Genomic DNA, 14,210 nt, shown 5'->3' with positions numbered 1-14,210 from the left:
CTTGACAATACCTCAGCTGCCTGCTGAAGTAATTGATTAGCTTCTGCCTGTAAGAGGAAGCAGTGGCGGCATCTTCCATGTACTCCAGTCTAACGGTTTCCCAAGCCTAGGGAGGAAAAAGAGAAAATACTGCAGTCTCTTTTTGTATTTTACAATGATTTCATTCTTATTGTCATATATTAAAAATGCTATTAGGATATTTTAAAATTCAGGATGTATTTATGTGATAAACTGATACAAGAATAAAAATTCCTGTACTAATATTTTAAGAACTCAAAACATAATTTACTTCAAACTTTTAGTTAATATATTAAAAAATCTCAGAAATGTAAGGGTAGAATCATTGTTGTACACCTGAAACTAATGTTGTATTGTCAACTATACTTCAATAAAACTACTAAAGATGTGGATTTAAAAAGTACTAAAAAGAAAACAATAAAGGAGAAAGATAAGCCTGTAAAATTATAAATATTTCATACCTACAAATATAATAAAGACTTTGTTTCCATTTGTATCCACATATAAACCAACCACGGCATTGCAGATAAAAATTATATTAGTCAATATTTCCTAAACATTTACTACTATGTGCTAGACACCATGTCTCATACCTCACAAGGACCAAGGACCACGGCAATTAATTCTCTTCACAACCCCTGTGGTCGACTGGAAAAGTCTGCCCAAGGCTTGAAAAACTGGCCCAAGGTTACGTAGCTATTAAGCTCTAACGAGCTTGGTTGTAGGCAGAGGCCAACTGACTGACAGGGTCCAAGCTCTTAATACATACCTAACTACGCCACATATATAACTACCCCTGCAATTCAATGAATTACAAAGTAGGAAAAAATATACTTTCTCTTCCAGAAAGAAATTACCTTTTAAAGTAATAATCATCTCATGAAGGTACTGCATATAATATTAAATATAAGCCAAATTTTATTAACCAAATTTTACATCTAACCTAAAATCATTACAAAAGAATTTGTAATACCAAATTTCAGATTTCAATTTTGTCTTATAACTGAAACTTAAAATAATATTTATATGGTATGATACAGCATGCAATATGTTGACATTTGTAAGTAAAAACTACACAAAACAATACTCATTAAAATGACATTTACCTGTAGATGTTTAAACTTGAGCAAGCCACAACCATAAGTCAACAAACACATTTTATATAAACTGTGAATAAGGGAGGTCAAGACAGGCCAGGACATCTCTGGATAGAGTTCCATCAGTTCTGATTCACTCACACCATTATGACTAACATTTATGAGGCAGAGAATCTAGATAGAAAAACAAGTTAACAATGATCATAAAGTACTTCTACACACACTAACAGTCATTAAAATTTCCATAATTCTTTTAAGCTCACTGATTTCTTATTCAAATTTGTAATTCAAATGATTTAAGAAACTGATAAACAGATATTTTAGAATGAAACACACTTCCCAAAAGACACTAATCAAGAATAAGATATGGAACCATAAATGACCCAGAATAGCTGCAGCAATTTTGAGAAAGAAGAACAAAGTAGGAGGGATCATAGTACTTGGTATCAAACTATATTACAAGGCCATTGCAATCAAAACAGCTGGTACTGGCATAAGAACAGACACAGAGACCAGTGGAGCAGAATAGAGAGACCAGAATTAAACCCAAGTCTCTATGGTCAATTAATATTTGACAAAGGAGGCAGAAGCATAAAATGGAGTAAAAATAGACACTTCAACAAATGGTGTTGGGAGATCTGGACAGCTACATGCAAAAAAATGAAAGTAGACCACCAACTTACACCGTACACAAAAATAAATTCAAGGTGGATAAAAAACTTAAATATAAGTTGTGGCACCATAAAAGTCCTAGAGGAGAACATAGGCAGGAAAATTTCAGATATTCCAGGCAGCAATATTTTCACTGATATTTCCCCTAGAGCAAGAGACATAAAGGAAAGAATAAACAAATGGGATCTCAACAAAATAAAAAGCTTCTGCACAGCTAAAGAAAACAGCATTAAAATCAAAGGAAGACCAACCATATGGGAAAATGTATTTGCAGATGATACCTCAGACAGGGGTCTGATCTCCAAAACATATAAAGAACTCACATGACTCCAATCCAGGAAGACAGACAACCCAATTAAAAAATGGGCAAAGGACCTGAACAGACACTTCTCCAAGGAAGACATACAGAGGGTCCAGAGACATATGAAAAGATGCTCAGCATCACTAGCCATCAGAGAGATGCAAATTAAAACCACAATGAGGTACCATCTCATACCAGTCAGAGTGGCCAACATAAACAAATCAACAAACAACAAATGTTGGAGAGGATGCGGAGAAAAAGGAACCCTAGTGCACTGTTGGTGGGAATGCAGACTGGTGCAGCCACTGGGGAAAACAATATGGAATTTCCTCAGAAAACTAAAAATGGAACTGCCTTTTGACGCGGCAATTCCACTGCTGGGATTATATCCTAAGAACCCTGAAACACCAATTCAAAAGAACTTATGCACCCCAATGTTCATAGTAGCACAATTCACAGTAGCCAGGGATGGAAGTAACCTAAGTGCCCATCAGTAAATGAGTGGATCAAAAAACTGGTACATTTACACAATGGAGTACTACACAGCAGAAAGAAAGAAGGAGCTCCTACCCTCTGAGACAGCATGGATGGAACCAGAGAGCATTAAGCTAAGTGAAACAAGCCAAGCGGTGAAAGAGAAATACCGAATGATCTCACCTCTAAGTGAACCTAATCAACAAAACAAACAAGCAAGCAAAATATAACCAGAGACAATGAAATAAAGAACAATCTGACAGGAACCAGAGAGGAGGAGGGAGAGGGATAATAGGGGATAATTGGGGCGGGGGGGGGGGCCATCAAGGAACATGTACGAAGGACCCATGGACAAAGCCAAAGGGGGTGGGTTTGAGGGTGGGGCAGGGGGACGTAGTGGGGTGAAAATGGAGACAAATGTACTTAAACGACAATAAAAAAATTTTTTTTAAAGAATAACATAGAGTGAAAATAAATAAAGGAAACCTCACTTAAACTCGAGTTGGGAAGCCCTGAAGGGACATCATCTCATGCACCTATCACTCACTGCAGCCTGCATAACGAGCGGGAAGGAGAATGATAATTATTTTGACGAGAGGATATTAATCACATGGGAATTTCTTCTCCCATGTTTAAGAAAAAGGGGGACCCCTTTCCACCCCAGCAACAACGTGCTAACCACCGCTTGCAGCCAGTGAGAAAGTGTCACAACCTTGAATTCTTGTTCTCCAATGATTCTGTTCAAAACAACTCTCCCCAATTTCCTCCTAAACCTCGTAAAAGCAAGCCCCTCTCCTTTGTTATCTAGGCTGGCCTATGGTTTTGCCATGGCCTGCTTATCCGCAGTTGCAAATCTCTGCTATTCTTGAATAAACCCATTTTGCTAATGAAATAACTGGTAGTTTTATTTTTATTTTTTCCCCAAATGTAGCTTATTTTTTTATTGTTATTCAATTACAGCTGTTCCAATTTTTCCCTGTTGCTCTCCCCTGTCCCTCCCCGCCACGCTCCCTAAGTCAGTCCCTATTGTCCATGACCATGGATCCTTTATACATGTTCCTTGACTAGGCCCTTCCCCTCCTTTTCCCCACTATTGCCTCCTCACTTCTCTCTGGTCACTGTTAGTTTGTTTCTTATGTCCACATCTCTGGTTCTATTTTTCTAGTTTGTTTGTCTTGCGCATTAGGTTCCACTTACAGGTGAGATCATAGGGTATTTGTCTTTGCCACCTGGCTTATTTCTTTATATATATATATATATATATATATATATATATATTATGGATTTGATCATGTTTATTCTAATTAATATTATTTTTTAAAAATATATTTATTGATTACGCTATTAACTGTTGTCCCATTCCCCCCTTCACTCCACTCCATCCTGCACACCCCCTCCCTCCCACATTCCCCCCCTATAGTTCATGTCCATGGGTCATACATACAAGTTCTTTGGCTTCTACATTTCTTATACTATTCTTACCCTCCCCCTGTCTATTTTCTACCTACCATTTATGCTACTTATTCTCTGTACCTTCCCCCCCCACTCCCCTATTGATAACCCTTCATGTGATCTCCATTTCTGTGGTTCTGTTCTAGTTGTCTGCTTAGTTTGCTTTTGTTTTTGTTTTAGGTGTGGTTGTTAATAACTGTGATTTTGTTGTCATTTTTACTAATCATATTTTTTCTCTTCTTTTTCTTAGATAAATCCCTTTAACATTTCATATAATAATGGCTTGGTGATGATGAACTCCTTTAACTTGACCTTATCTGAGAAGCACTTTATCTGCCCTTCCATTCTAAATGATAGCTTTGCTGGATACAGTAATCTTGGATGTAGGTCCTTGCCTTTCATGACTTGGAATACTTCTGTCCAGCCCCTTCTTGCCTGTAAGGTCTCTTTTGAGAAATCGGCTGACAGTCTTATGGGAAGTCCTTTGTAGGTAACTGTCCTTTTCTCTTGCTGCTTGTAAGATTCTCTCCTTATCTTTACTCTTGGGTAGTGTAATTATGATGTGCCTTGGTGTGTTCCTCCTTGGGTCCAACTTCTTTGGGACTCTCTGAGCTTCCTGGACTTCCTGGAATCTATTTCCTTTGCCAGATTGGGGAAGTTCCCATTCATTATTTGTTCAAATAAGTTTTCAATTTTTTATTCTTCCTCTTCTCCTTCTGGCACCCCTAATTCGGATGTTGGAACATTTAAAGATGTCCTGGAGGTTCCTAAGCCTCTCCTCATTTTTTCGAATTCTTGTTTCTTCATTCTTTTCTGGTTGGATGTTTCTTTATTCCTTCTGGTCCACACTGTTGATTTGAGTCCCAGTTTCCTTCCCATCACTATTGGTTCCCTGTACATTTTCCTTTGTTTCTCTTAGCATAGCCTTCATTTTTTCATCTAGTTTTTGACCAAATTCAACCAATTCTGTGAGCTTCTTGATTACTAGTGTTTTGAACTGTGCATCTGATAGGTTGGCTATCTCTTCGTTGCTTAGTTGAATTATTTCTGGAGCTTTGATGTGTTCTTTCATTTGGGCCATTTTTTTTGTCTTGGTGCACCTGTTACGTAAAGGGGCGAAGCCTTAGGTGTTCTCCGGGGCGGGGTAATGCTGGTTGCTGCGCTGTGACGCTGTACGTGGGGGAGGGGCCGAGAGGGAGCAATGGCACTTGCTCCACTCTCTGCCAGATTTCGGTCACTCCCTTCGCTACCCACAATCAAATTGAGCCCTCTGGTGCTGGTTCCCGAGTGGGTAAGTTTGTGTACGCTCTAGGCCCCTGTGGGTCTCTCCAACGAACGCTCCTGTGAGGCTGTGAGTTTCTCCTGCTGCTGCCTCAACCCCCACGGGTGTTTTCAATCAGAGGTTTGAGGCTTTATTTCCCCGCGCTGGAGCCCTGGGTTGCCTGATCTGTTTCGCTCCCCCGCTGTTCCTCCTGGTTTATCTGTGCGCAAAAATGTGGGGCCGCGGGGTCTGCTAGCTGTCGCACTGCCTGTCCCCTTCCACAATCCGCCACCTCTCTGGGTCCACCAGCCGCGTTGCCTTGAGTCCTCTCCGCCCAGCTGCCCGTCTCCGCCCCTCCTACCGGTCTGGATGAATGTTTCTTCTTTATCTCCTTGGTTGTGGGACTTCCGTGCGGTTCGATTTGCTGTCAGTTCTGGTTGTTTTTTGTTTTTAAATTGTTGTTGTCCTTCTTTTGGTTGTGTGAGGAGGCGCAGTGTGTCTACCTACGCCTCCATCTTGAACAGAAGACCGGTAGTTTTATTTTTAATGTCGACAATAGTGCATATATGAAATACAGCAGGCCAAAGATAACACATATACAGAAAAGCTTAGTGAAAAGTACAACTGCAGGAAATGTATTATTAAAACTAATGAAACAGTTCCAATTCTTTGGGAAGATGTGGAAGAAAATAGCCTTTCTGCTACAAATCCCTGTTAATATCAGACAACAGCTAACAAAACATTTCCAAAAGCACAGTTGAGCCTGGGGAAAAGAAGGGGAAATACTTCAGGTGCCAAAAATGATAGGAAAGTGAAAATCAGAGGGCTAAGTGCTAGGGTGCTGTCCCTAGGGGAAGGTGGGCCGACATGCCCCAGGAGACAAGCAGCTGGAACTAGAACGCTCGCCAATACCAGGACCTTCCAAGGGCTGTCCCCTCAGGGAAGGGATACAAGAGGGAAACATCAGCCCACAGACATTGGGGAAAGACAAGGACACTTATGGGCTAGAAGTAAGATGAAAAGTCAAAACCCCATGGAACCCCCACCTGAGAAATTAACATAGAAATGGACCCAGGTTCAAACTATTAAGAGTTCAGCAATGTTGCTAAATATAAAGTAAGCTTTCAGAAATCAAAATTGAGTTTAACTAACAAATTTTACAATGTCATTTCATTTGTCTTTCTCTTTCTAACTTATTTCACTTTGCATAATACTCTCTGGGTCCATCATGGTGTCACAACGGCAAGATTTCATTCCTTTCATTGCTGAGTAATATTCCCCTGTGTATATATACACACCTTTATTCATTCACCTATCAATGAACACGTAGGTTGCTTCCAGATCTGGGCTATTGTAAATAATGCAGCAGTGAACACAGGGGTGCATATATCTTTTCAAATTAGTGCTTTTGTTTTCTTCTAAATGCCAAGGAATCTCCGTACTGTTTTCATAGTGGTTGCACCAATTTACAATCCTATCAACTGTGTATTAGGGTTTTCTTTTTTCCACATCCTTGATGTGTACAAAAGGTGAAGGGAAATAAGAGTTATAAACTTCCTGTTATAAAATATACTGTAGGAATGCAGTATACAGCACTGGGGCTATCGTCAATACGTCATAATAACTTGGCAAGTGACAAATGGTTGCTAGACTTAGTGTGGTGATCACATCACGAGGCAGATAAATATCGAATCACTATGTTGCACACCTGAAACAAATGTACTACTTTATGCCAACTAAACTTCAATAAAAATTAAAAACAAATAAAATATTTTAATTATACAGTCCTTAGAAACAAATCTTAACCAAACACATATAAGACCTTTATGGAGAAGGAAGGAAAATGTTACTGAAAATCATTAAAGACAACAACTAAACGGAGAGCCATCTAGCTTTCCATGAAGGAGCAGACTTATTGGTAATTTCCTCAACTTAGTCTCTAAATTCAAAGCAATTCCAAAAATTTATTTTGAGTTTCCATGGCACTTGCTGAGCTGGTTCTAAAAATACACATGGGAAATTAGCCAAGACAATTGTGAAGAATAATATTAAGAAGGGGCTTGCCCAATCAAATATTGAAGTTCCCTTTAAAGTTCTAATAGTTTAGACACTGGTAATGGCAACAAATAGGCAAAACTGGAAGAGAAAACCCTACAAACGAACTCATGTGTCTATTATCAACAGATGGCAACCAAATCAGTAGAAAAGATGCACTATTTGGTAAAAGATTAAACAGTAGACTCCTTCTCACACAATAAACACAAACAAATCAACAGGAGTTAGGGACTTACACCTGAAGGGCAAAACTGTCCACTGATTTGAAGGGAAAATGAGAACACTTTCACGATAGCAAAGGATTTTAAAAAGAAGATACTCAGGCATAAACCATAAAAGCAACTGTCGATAACTCTGACTTCAAAATAAAACTCTGCATAATGAGTAACACCATAAAGTTAGGGGATAAGAAACAAAAAACAGGAACAGGGCATTTCCTTGTAAACTCGGTAACAAAGGAGTTGTCCTCAGTATGTAGAACATTTAAGAATGCCCACTGATGTATAAGGAAAAGACAAACAGCTCAATTAACAAATGTTTAAAGGACTTGAACAAAAAATTCACATCAGAGGAAACAAGAATAGCCAATAAACATGAAAAGATAAAAAATACCAATAATTAGGAAAATGCAAATTTCCTGAGATACCGGTTCTGGATACAAGCACACATTCCTAGAGCTGCTTGAAATGTATTCAAGCACAAATTTACCAAAATTTGTTATTTGCTATTTATTTCAATTCACACAAATACGAGAAAAGCAAAATAATCTTCCTTTCCAAGTGTACCGCACTTTACCTGTTTCATTAGTTCCTTATCCGCATCACTTGCCACGGACTCCTGGAGAGAGCGCAGAGCAAGCCTGTACAACGACGCAGTATCTTGGCACTGCAAACACCGACGAAGGGTGTCATCCAAACCGCCTGCTCTCCCAGCGCTGCTGGAATCGAGAACAGAGTTAACCCCTCACGGACTGCCCACATCTGTGAAAAACGTGGGGTAGATTAAAATCAACATGGTCTCTATTTTTTACACAGGAATTCTGAAACATGATGGAGGAAGATGGTAGTTTTATGGGGCTGCTAGGGTCAAGTTTATCTCAGTGTAGCATTTCATTCAATTCAATAAATGAATGCTGGTTCTTATTACATTCAAATAATTACTATGCGTTACAGGAGATAAAAATGAGTAAGATGTGTTTCTTATCATCTAGAAGCATGCCACCTAAATATTAGTTAGCCATGCAAATTAAATTTTTTAGAGACAGAATTAGGAAAATATCAGGCTAAAGAAAATTAGTAAACAGGGGTGTTTGTTTTAAATTATTACACAATATTTACCAGTAGTTTGTTTTTTAATTAAAAAGACATCTAAAAAAGAGAAAAAATCAAAACCCAAAAAAAAAACAAATGGCCCACAGTCCCTCTCAAATAGATGATTTCAATAAACACTGTGAAATATATGGAAAGGGACCTGCACTCTTGAACTGTACTTATTCAAGCTACTGATGTTCACAGAGGCCAGATGTACTGCGCAACCATGGGAACAGTGGGAAAGAACAGGGCAAGTACCAAAGGCAAGTCAACGTTTTAGAAGATTTTTTCATTTCAAATTTGGTACTTAAGATGAGAATGTGGAATTAAGAGACAAGAGCACTAGACTCAGTGTCTAGAATATGAGTTGTGCTAGGATTACCATCTGTTGTAATGAATACCAAAACAATTAATCATTTTTAACTCTGGTTGCATATGGACAAACAAGTAGGCTGAGGCAGTACTAAAGAAGAAATTAAAGTAGTGTAGCTTCTTAATGCTTATCTAAATGCAAATTTCTAATGAATTATCTAAAAGGAAATAATCTATTTTGAAACCAAAGGTTTATCAGGATTTGCCAACAGAGACAACTAAAAATTCCTACCTACATATCTACCTACTAATATTCAAGGGCACCGGAAATAACTTTTTATGACTCAGCTGATTCCTCACTTCGCCAAAACTAGGGAGTCTCAAGCAGGTAACAATAAGCCCTCATGGGTGGGCTCCAAATGAGGGCAAAGACGGCCTTCGTTTGCAACCCCCAGTAGGGAAAAGGTTAGTATGATGAAAATTACACAAACATATTCAATGAGTCATGGTAATTCATGGGCTATTGATTATTGATCTTCAGCCGTAAGTCACATTCGCACAGGATGATAGTATCACTGTTAGAATAAAGAGAATCGGAGTGGCCCAAGACAGTGTCACAGTGATCAGTTCTCCGTGTCACATGGTGAGGAAGCAGTCTGCAGCAAACACGAAACATGCAGAAGATCGTGTAAAATAATCACCACTTACCACCACGCAAGCATTTTGCCGAAAAGGGTGACATAAAGAGCATTGCAGGTTGTAGCAGAACGACAGTGTCGCTCTAGCTGCTTCTCCTGCACCAGTTTACCAAAAAACAAAACAAATACAAAACCACCCTGGGGTTAAGCGGTCTTTACTACCGAGCCAGCGACAAATGTCCCTGCAGGAAGGACACGGGTCCTGCCATCTCATCAGCAGCGTCACTGCCGAGGGGTGCTGGGCCACGGGGAGGGCGACATGCAAATGCTTGTATGGCTTTTACAATACCTGCTTAATATAATACAGTCAAGTAAACCTACAACCAAAATCTTTCTTATTGCTTCTTCTGTATCTGTTATAAACTTAAGAGCAAATGCACTTAATTAACAAAGTAATTACTAACCTCAATTTTCCTTGTAAAAATAGAGAATATTGACTTTTAGGTCTCATGTAAGGTGTTTTACAGGAAAGCTGATACAGAGTAAAAGACAGCAGCATAATTCAAAGTACTCACCTGCTCCTGACTCAATTTAATGTCTACAGAGTGGCACTCTGCAATTATAACAGATCTTGCATCTTTTGGATTTAAAGGATCAAGATGAAGGGTAGGCCACAACCTTTTATTTAAAGAAAAGAAAAATGAAATTCTCTTCTAATAATACCACAAAAGCTGTACTCTACCCACAAGTCAAAATCCATTACAAGAATTAATTTTATATACTGCCTTTATAAAATAAAGCAAAACTAATCTGTCAATCCGATTGAGTAATATTATTTCATTTATTCTAATGTGTATCATTATTTTCAACAGTTAATCACAACAAAGACTATTATAAAATAGCATGTACATGAGATAGTGAAGTGGTACAACATTTCTAGTTCTGTGTACTATACCCACGAGGAACAGTACAGGACCAGTCCTTGCCCACAAGTTACTTGTAATCCAACTGAAATTTAATCACTCTACAACACGCATTCTCAGTGGAATGGTGAAGACTGTTGGGGGAGGGGGTGAAAAATCTTATTCTCTTTATGGGTGAAGCACAAATATACACACATATCTGTTTATATGCATAAACTAACATAGAATACGTGTGGTATTAAACTTCTCGGTGGGGAGGTGAGAACATTTACTGAAAAAGCTCCTGTGGGAGCAAAAATAGGTGGGGAAATACTGCCCCATGGAAGCCCACACGGCACCCCTTCTGGGAGGACTGTCGAAGTGAGCTCGCATTTCAGGACAACAGGTGTCTCAGTCCCGCCCTCTCCCCGTTTTCTTCATCCATAAATGTAACTGCCTACTAGACATCAAGTTATGACTGGCACCGCCAACTAACCATGTGGGAAAACAAACCTCCCTGTCCTCTGGGCTTCCCATCCAGTTCACAGGACCACAGGTTACTCGATTTCTCAAGTCAGAAACTTGGGAGTCATCCCAGCTTTCCGCTCTCTCACATCCCAGATTTAACCTCCCCCCGAATCCTACAGTTTGCATCTTTTCCCTGATACGGGCCACTTCTCCCCATCCTCACTGCCACTTTTATAAAAAATATGAAAAACACACACACTTATCGAAAACCTTGCCTTGTTTGCACTTAAAACATTTCACGCAATCGGAAAGAACTGAAGTTAGCGCCGTACCTCCATGCTGGAGGGCATGTTTCTACATTCACAGAAACAATTACTCTTACATTCACTGGCAGTGGGTCTATCAGCCATTTCATGTGTTTTTCAACTTGCTTAAAAATATAAAAACAAAATTCAATCTATTAATTCAAAATATTTCAAAACAACCCAGTAATAGCTCCCCAAGTTAAATAAAAATTCTCTGTAAGTTTCACGCTACTCTTAAAGATAAAATCTTATTTTTTGGATGATTTATCTCAGAATATTCGAACAACAAGTGGCAAAAGGTAATTGCTGCCGATCTGAATTCTGGACACTTAAGGAAACACCCAGGCCCTAAAAATATGTCAAAATTAACAACTTTTGCTACTTGAGAAAATTCATTTGGTCTTTCCCAACAAGATATCAGCATCTACTGGCAAATGGTATTTTTTTTTTTATCCACATGCTTCCTCTTTAGAAATTAAGCAGAAGTAAAAGAAACAACATCAACATTTTCTTCTCACGAACATGTAAATTAAATGCCTGCTATAGTATTACTGATATTTCGTACTGTTCTGAGTATATCAATAGGCTGCAAAGTAAAAACAGTACCTGAACTTGATCTATGGAATCGATGATGATGATGATGCTGCCTTGATGACGGGCAGAGAGTTTTTCTAGCCAGCGTGGAAATTCTTCTAGAAGCTTAGCAGGATCCAACGTGAGAGCAGAAACCGACCAAGAGTGCTGCATCAGCTACCAGATGAGAACACACACAGGTAAAGCACACACACAGTTACGCTTTATCACAGCTGGTGGTGGCAAGTGTTTCTACCTCTGCACTTTCACCCAAAATTCAGCCACGAATTGCACTGACTAGTATTTTTTACCTTATGCAAAACCAAAACAAATGGGTAATATTGCAAATTGGTTTATCGTCAGGTTCTTAGCCCCAGTAACATCTGAATCTAAATAAAAACTCTGGTAATTCCAAAAGATGGCACACTATACCTTTAGAGTAAGTCGTTTAATAATCAAGGAAGACTCTGAGCTAGTTGACATGGGCCTCCCCACAAAATGAGAAAGAATGAGCGTATTAGGGGAATTCTTCTGTTGTAATTGAATCCTGAAAGAGTGAAGCTCACTTTACTGTCACAGAAAAGGGTTCACAGTGCATTAATTTTCACATGCTACCTATCAGCAATCACAGGGCCAATTTTTTAAAAATATGGGAAATTTCCATTTTTCTCTACTTTTAGATCCTTTTAAATTAACTGTTAAAAATTATAGATTCATTTTAATTACAAATTGACATTCACAAATGTAAGCCAAAATAGTGTATATTTGACTTTAAAGTATTAGTAAAATGAGCATCAACCTCTAATTACAAATATGGTATTAGACAGAAAAAGAAGTTTCTTTGTTAAATACAAAAATAGTTAAATACAAAAATAGTATTTTCCAAACATAACTTTAAATAAAAAGAGAATAAGAAAGAACATATGCTAACTCTTCAATGTCAATAGTTATTAATAAAAATATTCTTACTACTTATCTTTATATAATATGAACTAAAATGAAACTTAAAGAATTTATTAGCTTATATGAACCTTAGCCCATAATTTGAAGAACTAGTTTACATTCATAGTAAAGGTTATCCTTTATATTTATATTCTTTATGACTCAAATGGTCTCTGCCTTGTTTCACATATTTAAAATCCCAATGAAACTTTTTTTTTAAGATGAAGCCAATAATTGAGAATAAAGGCACATCCCTTCTAGAATTCACCTCATTCTGTGCCACACTGCCCACTCCCCTACGAAGCGCTCCCTTAGTTCTGACCCACAACATTTATCTACACAGTCACAAATTTCTATTCATTTCTCACTCTGTATCTTCTCTCTGACATCTAAATTGTGTACACTTCAGGGCACAAAGCTATTATTTCACCGCTTTTTGCTCCTTCAATGCTCAGTACAGACTATGCAGCAAGGCAGACAGGCGATACTACATTTTACTGAATGAATTCGGTAATTCAAATGATACCATGATAACAATTTGGCTGTGCGCATCATACCACTTTGATAAAAGAAGGGATTTTCCAGAACCTGGTCCTCCAGAAACAAGAAGGGGTGGGATCGGCGCCGGTGCTGCCACGAGGTCGTTGAGGCGTTGGTAATACTGGAAATAAAAATGAATTCAAATTGTAAGGAAGCACATCTTCTTAGAACAGCCAACAGAGTCAACTTCTGATTATCCTCTGAACTCTTTGGAGAAAAGCTGCGTGAGAAAATGAAACCTACCTGTAGTCAACAGCACCCTCGTCACTGCTCATTTTTATGGTTGGTTAAAATATACCTGAGGCAGTAAACTACAAATGGGCCACAATTTCTTCTACACATAAAAATGAAGGAGGGACAGTTAAGATCCCCGTGGGGTTTTACAAGACTCGGGTGTTTTGCGCCATGCTGCAGGGAGGCCCCTAAACTACAGAAAAGAGCAAAGAATGCCTTGAGGGGGCGACCCGCAGGCATCCTTGATCTCCCGGTCAATACACCTGTCCTGGAGACCACCTCAGTGTCCAGGGATTCCTGAGGGTAGGTCCAAACCAGAGCAGGCTTGCTACAGAGAATCAGGTTAGGACAGGCCACCTGAGATCTTTCTGAGCTCTGGGCAAAGTCCAAGAACCATTTTTCCCAGGCTTTCCCCAGATACTAAAAACTGGTGCAGAGATGAAAAGGAAACATTCAGAAAACCAAAATATCTTAGTACTTATTAAGGAGATTCCAAAGTTAACTTGAATCTCCTTTTCAAGTTAAGGAGGGCTGAAATGTTTATTAATTGGAACAGTGGTCTAAATGACAGCTGATAAGGATTTAAAAGAATTTGTAGTGAATAGTTTGTGGCTAGCTTTAGGGCAGCAGAAATTTCCAGCAATACCAATAAATAA

At 38.7% G+C, this 14,210-nt stretch overlaps 1 protein-coding gene across 3 annotated transcripts in view; it reads right to left on the bottom strand.

The window, feature by feature from the left end:
• Positions 1-14,210, bottom strand: part of NPHP3 (nephrocystin 3) — a 41,043-nt gene that overhangs the window by 12,719 nt on the left and 14,114 nt on the right. For 2 of the 3 annotated variants that reach the window (XM_045199733.3, XM_045199735.2), the window contains exons 10-18: positions 13,338-13,441; positions 12,271-12,385; positions 11,872-12,015; positions 11,293-11,390; positions 10,166-10,268; positions 9,661-9,746; positions 8,126-8,267; positions 1,125-1,289; positions 12-106 (exon numbers count right to left, since the gene is read on the bottom strand). In XM_045199733.3, coding sequence (XP_045055668.2) covers positions 12-106; positions 1,125-1,289; positions 8,126-8,267; positions 9,661-9,746; positions 10,166-10,268; positions 11,293-11,390; positions 11,872-12,015; positions 12,271-12,385; positions 13,338-13,441 — 1,052 coding nt within the window. The remainder of the gene's footprint in view (positions 1-11; positions 107-1,124; positions 1,290-8,125; positions 8,268-9,660; positions 9,747-10,165; positions 10,269-11,292; positions 11,391-11,871; positions 12,016-12,270; positions 12,386-13,337; positions 13,442-14,210) is intronic. The other variant, XM_045199734.3, reaches the window with a different exon arrangement.

The sequence above is a fragment of the Desmodus rotundus genome, chromosome 8, assembly GCF_022682495.2.
Source record: "Desmodus rotundus isolate HL8 chromosome 8, HLdesRot8A.1, whole genome shotgun sequence".
In the NCBI taxonomy this organism is placed as follows: domain Eukaryota; kingdom Metazoa; phylum Chordata; class Mammalia; order Chiroptera; family Phyllostomidae; genus Desmodus; species Desmodus rotundus.
The sequence above is the reverse complement of the archived record's forward strand: the minus strand, read 5'-3'. Positions and strand labels throughout refer to the sequence as shown.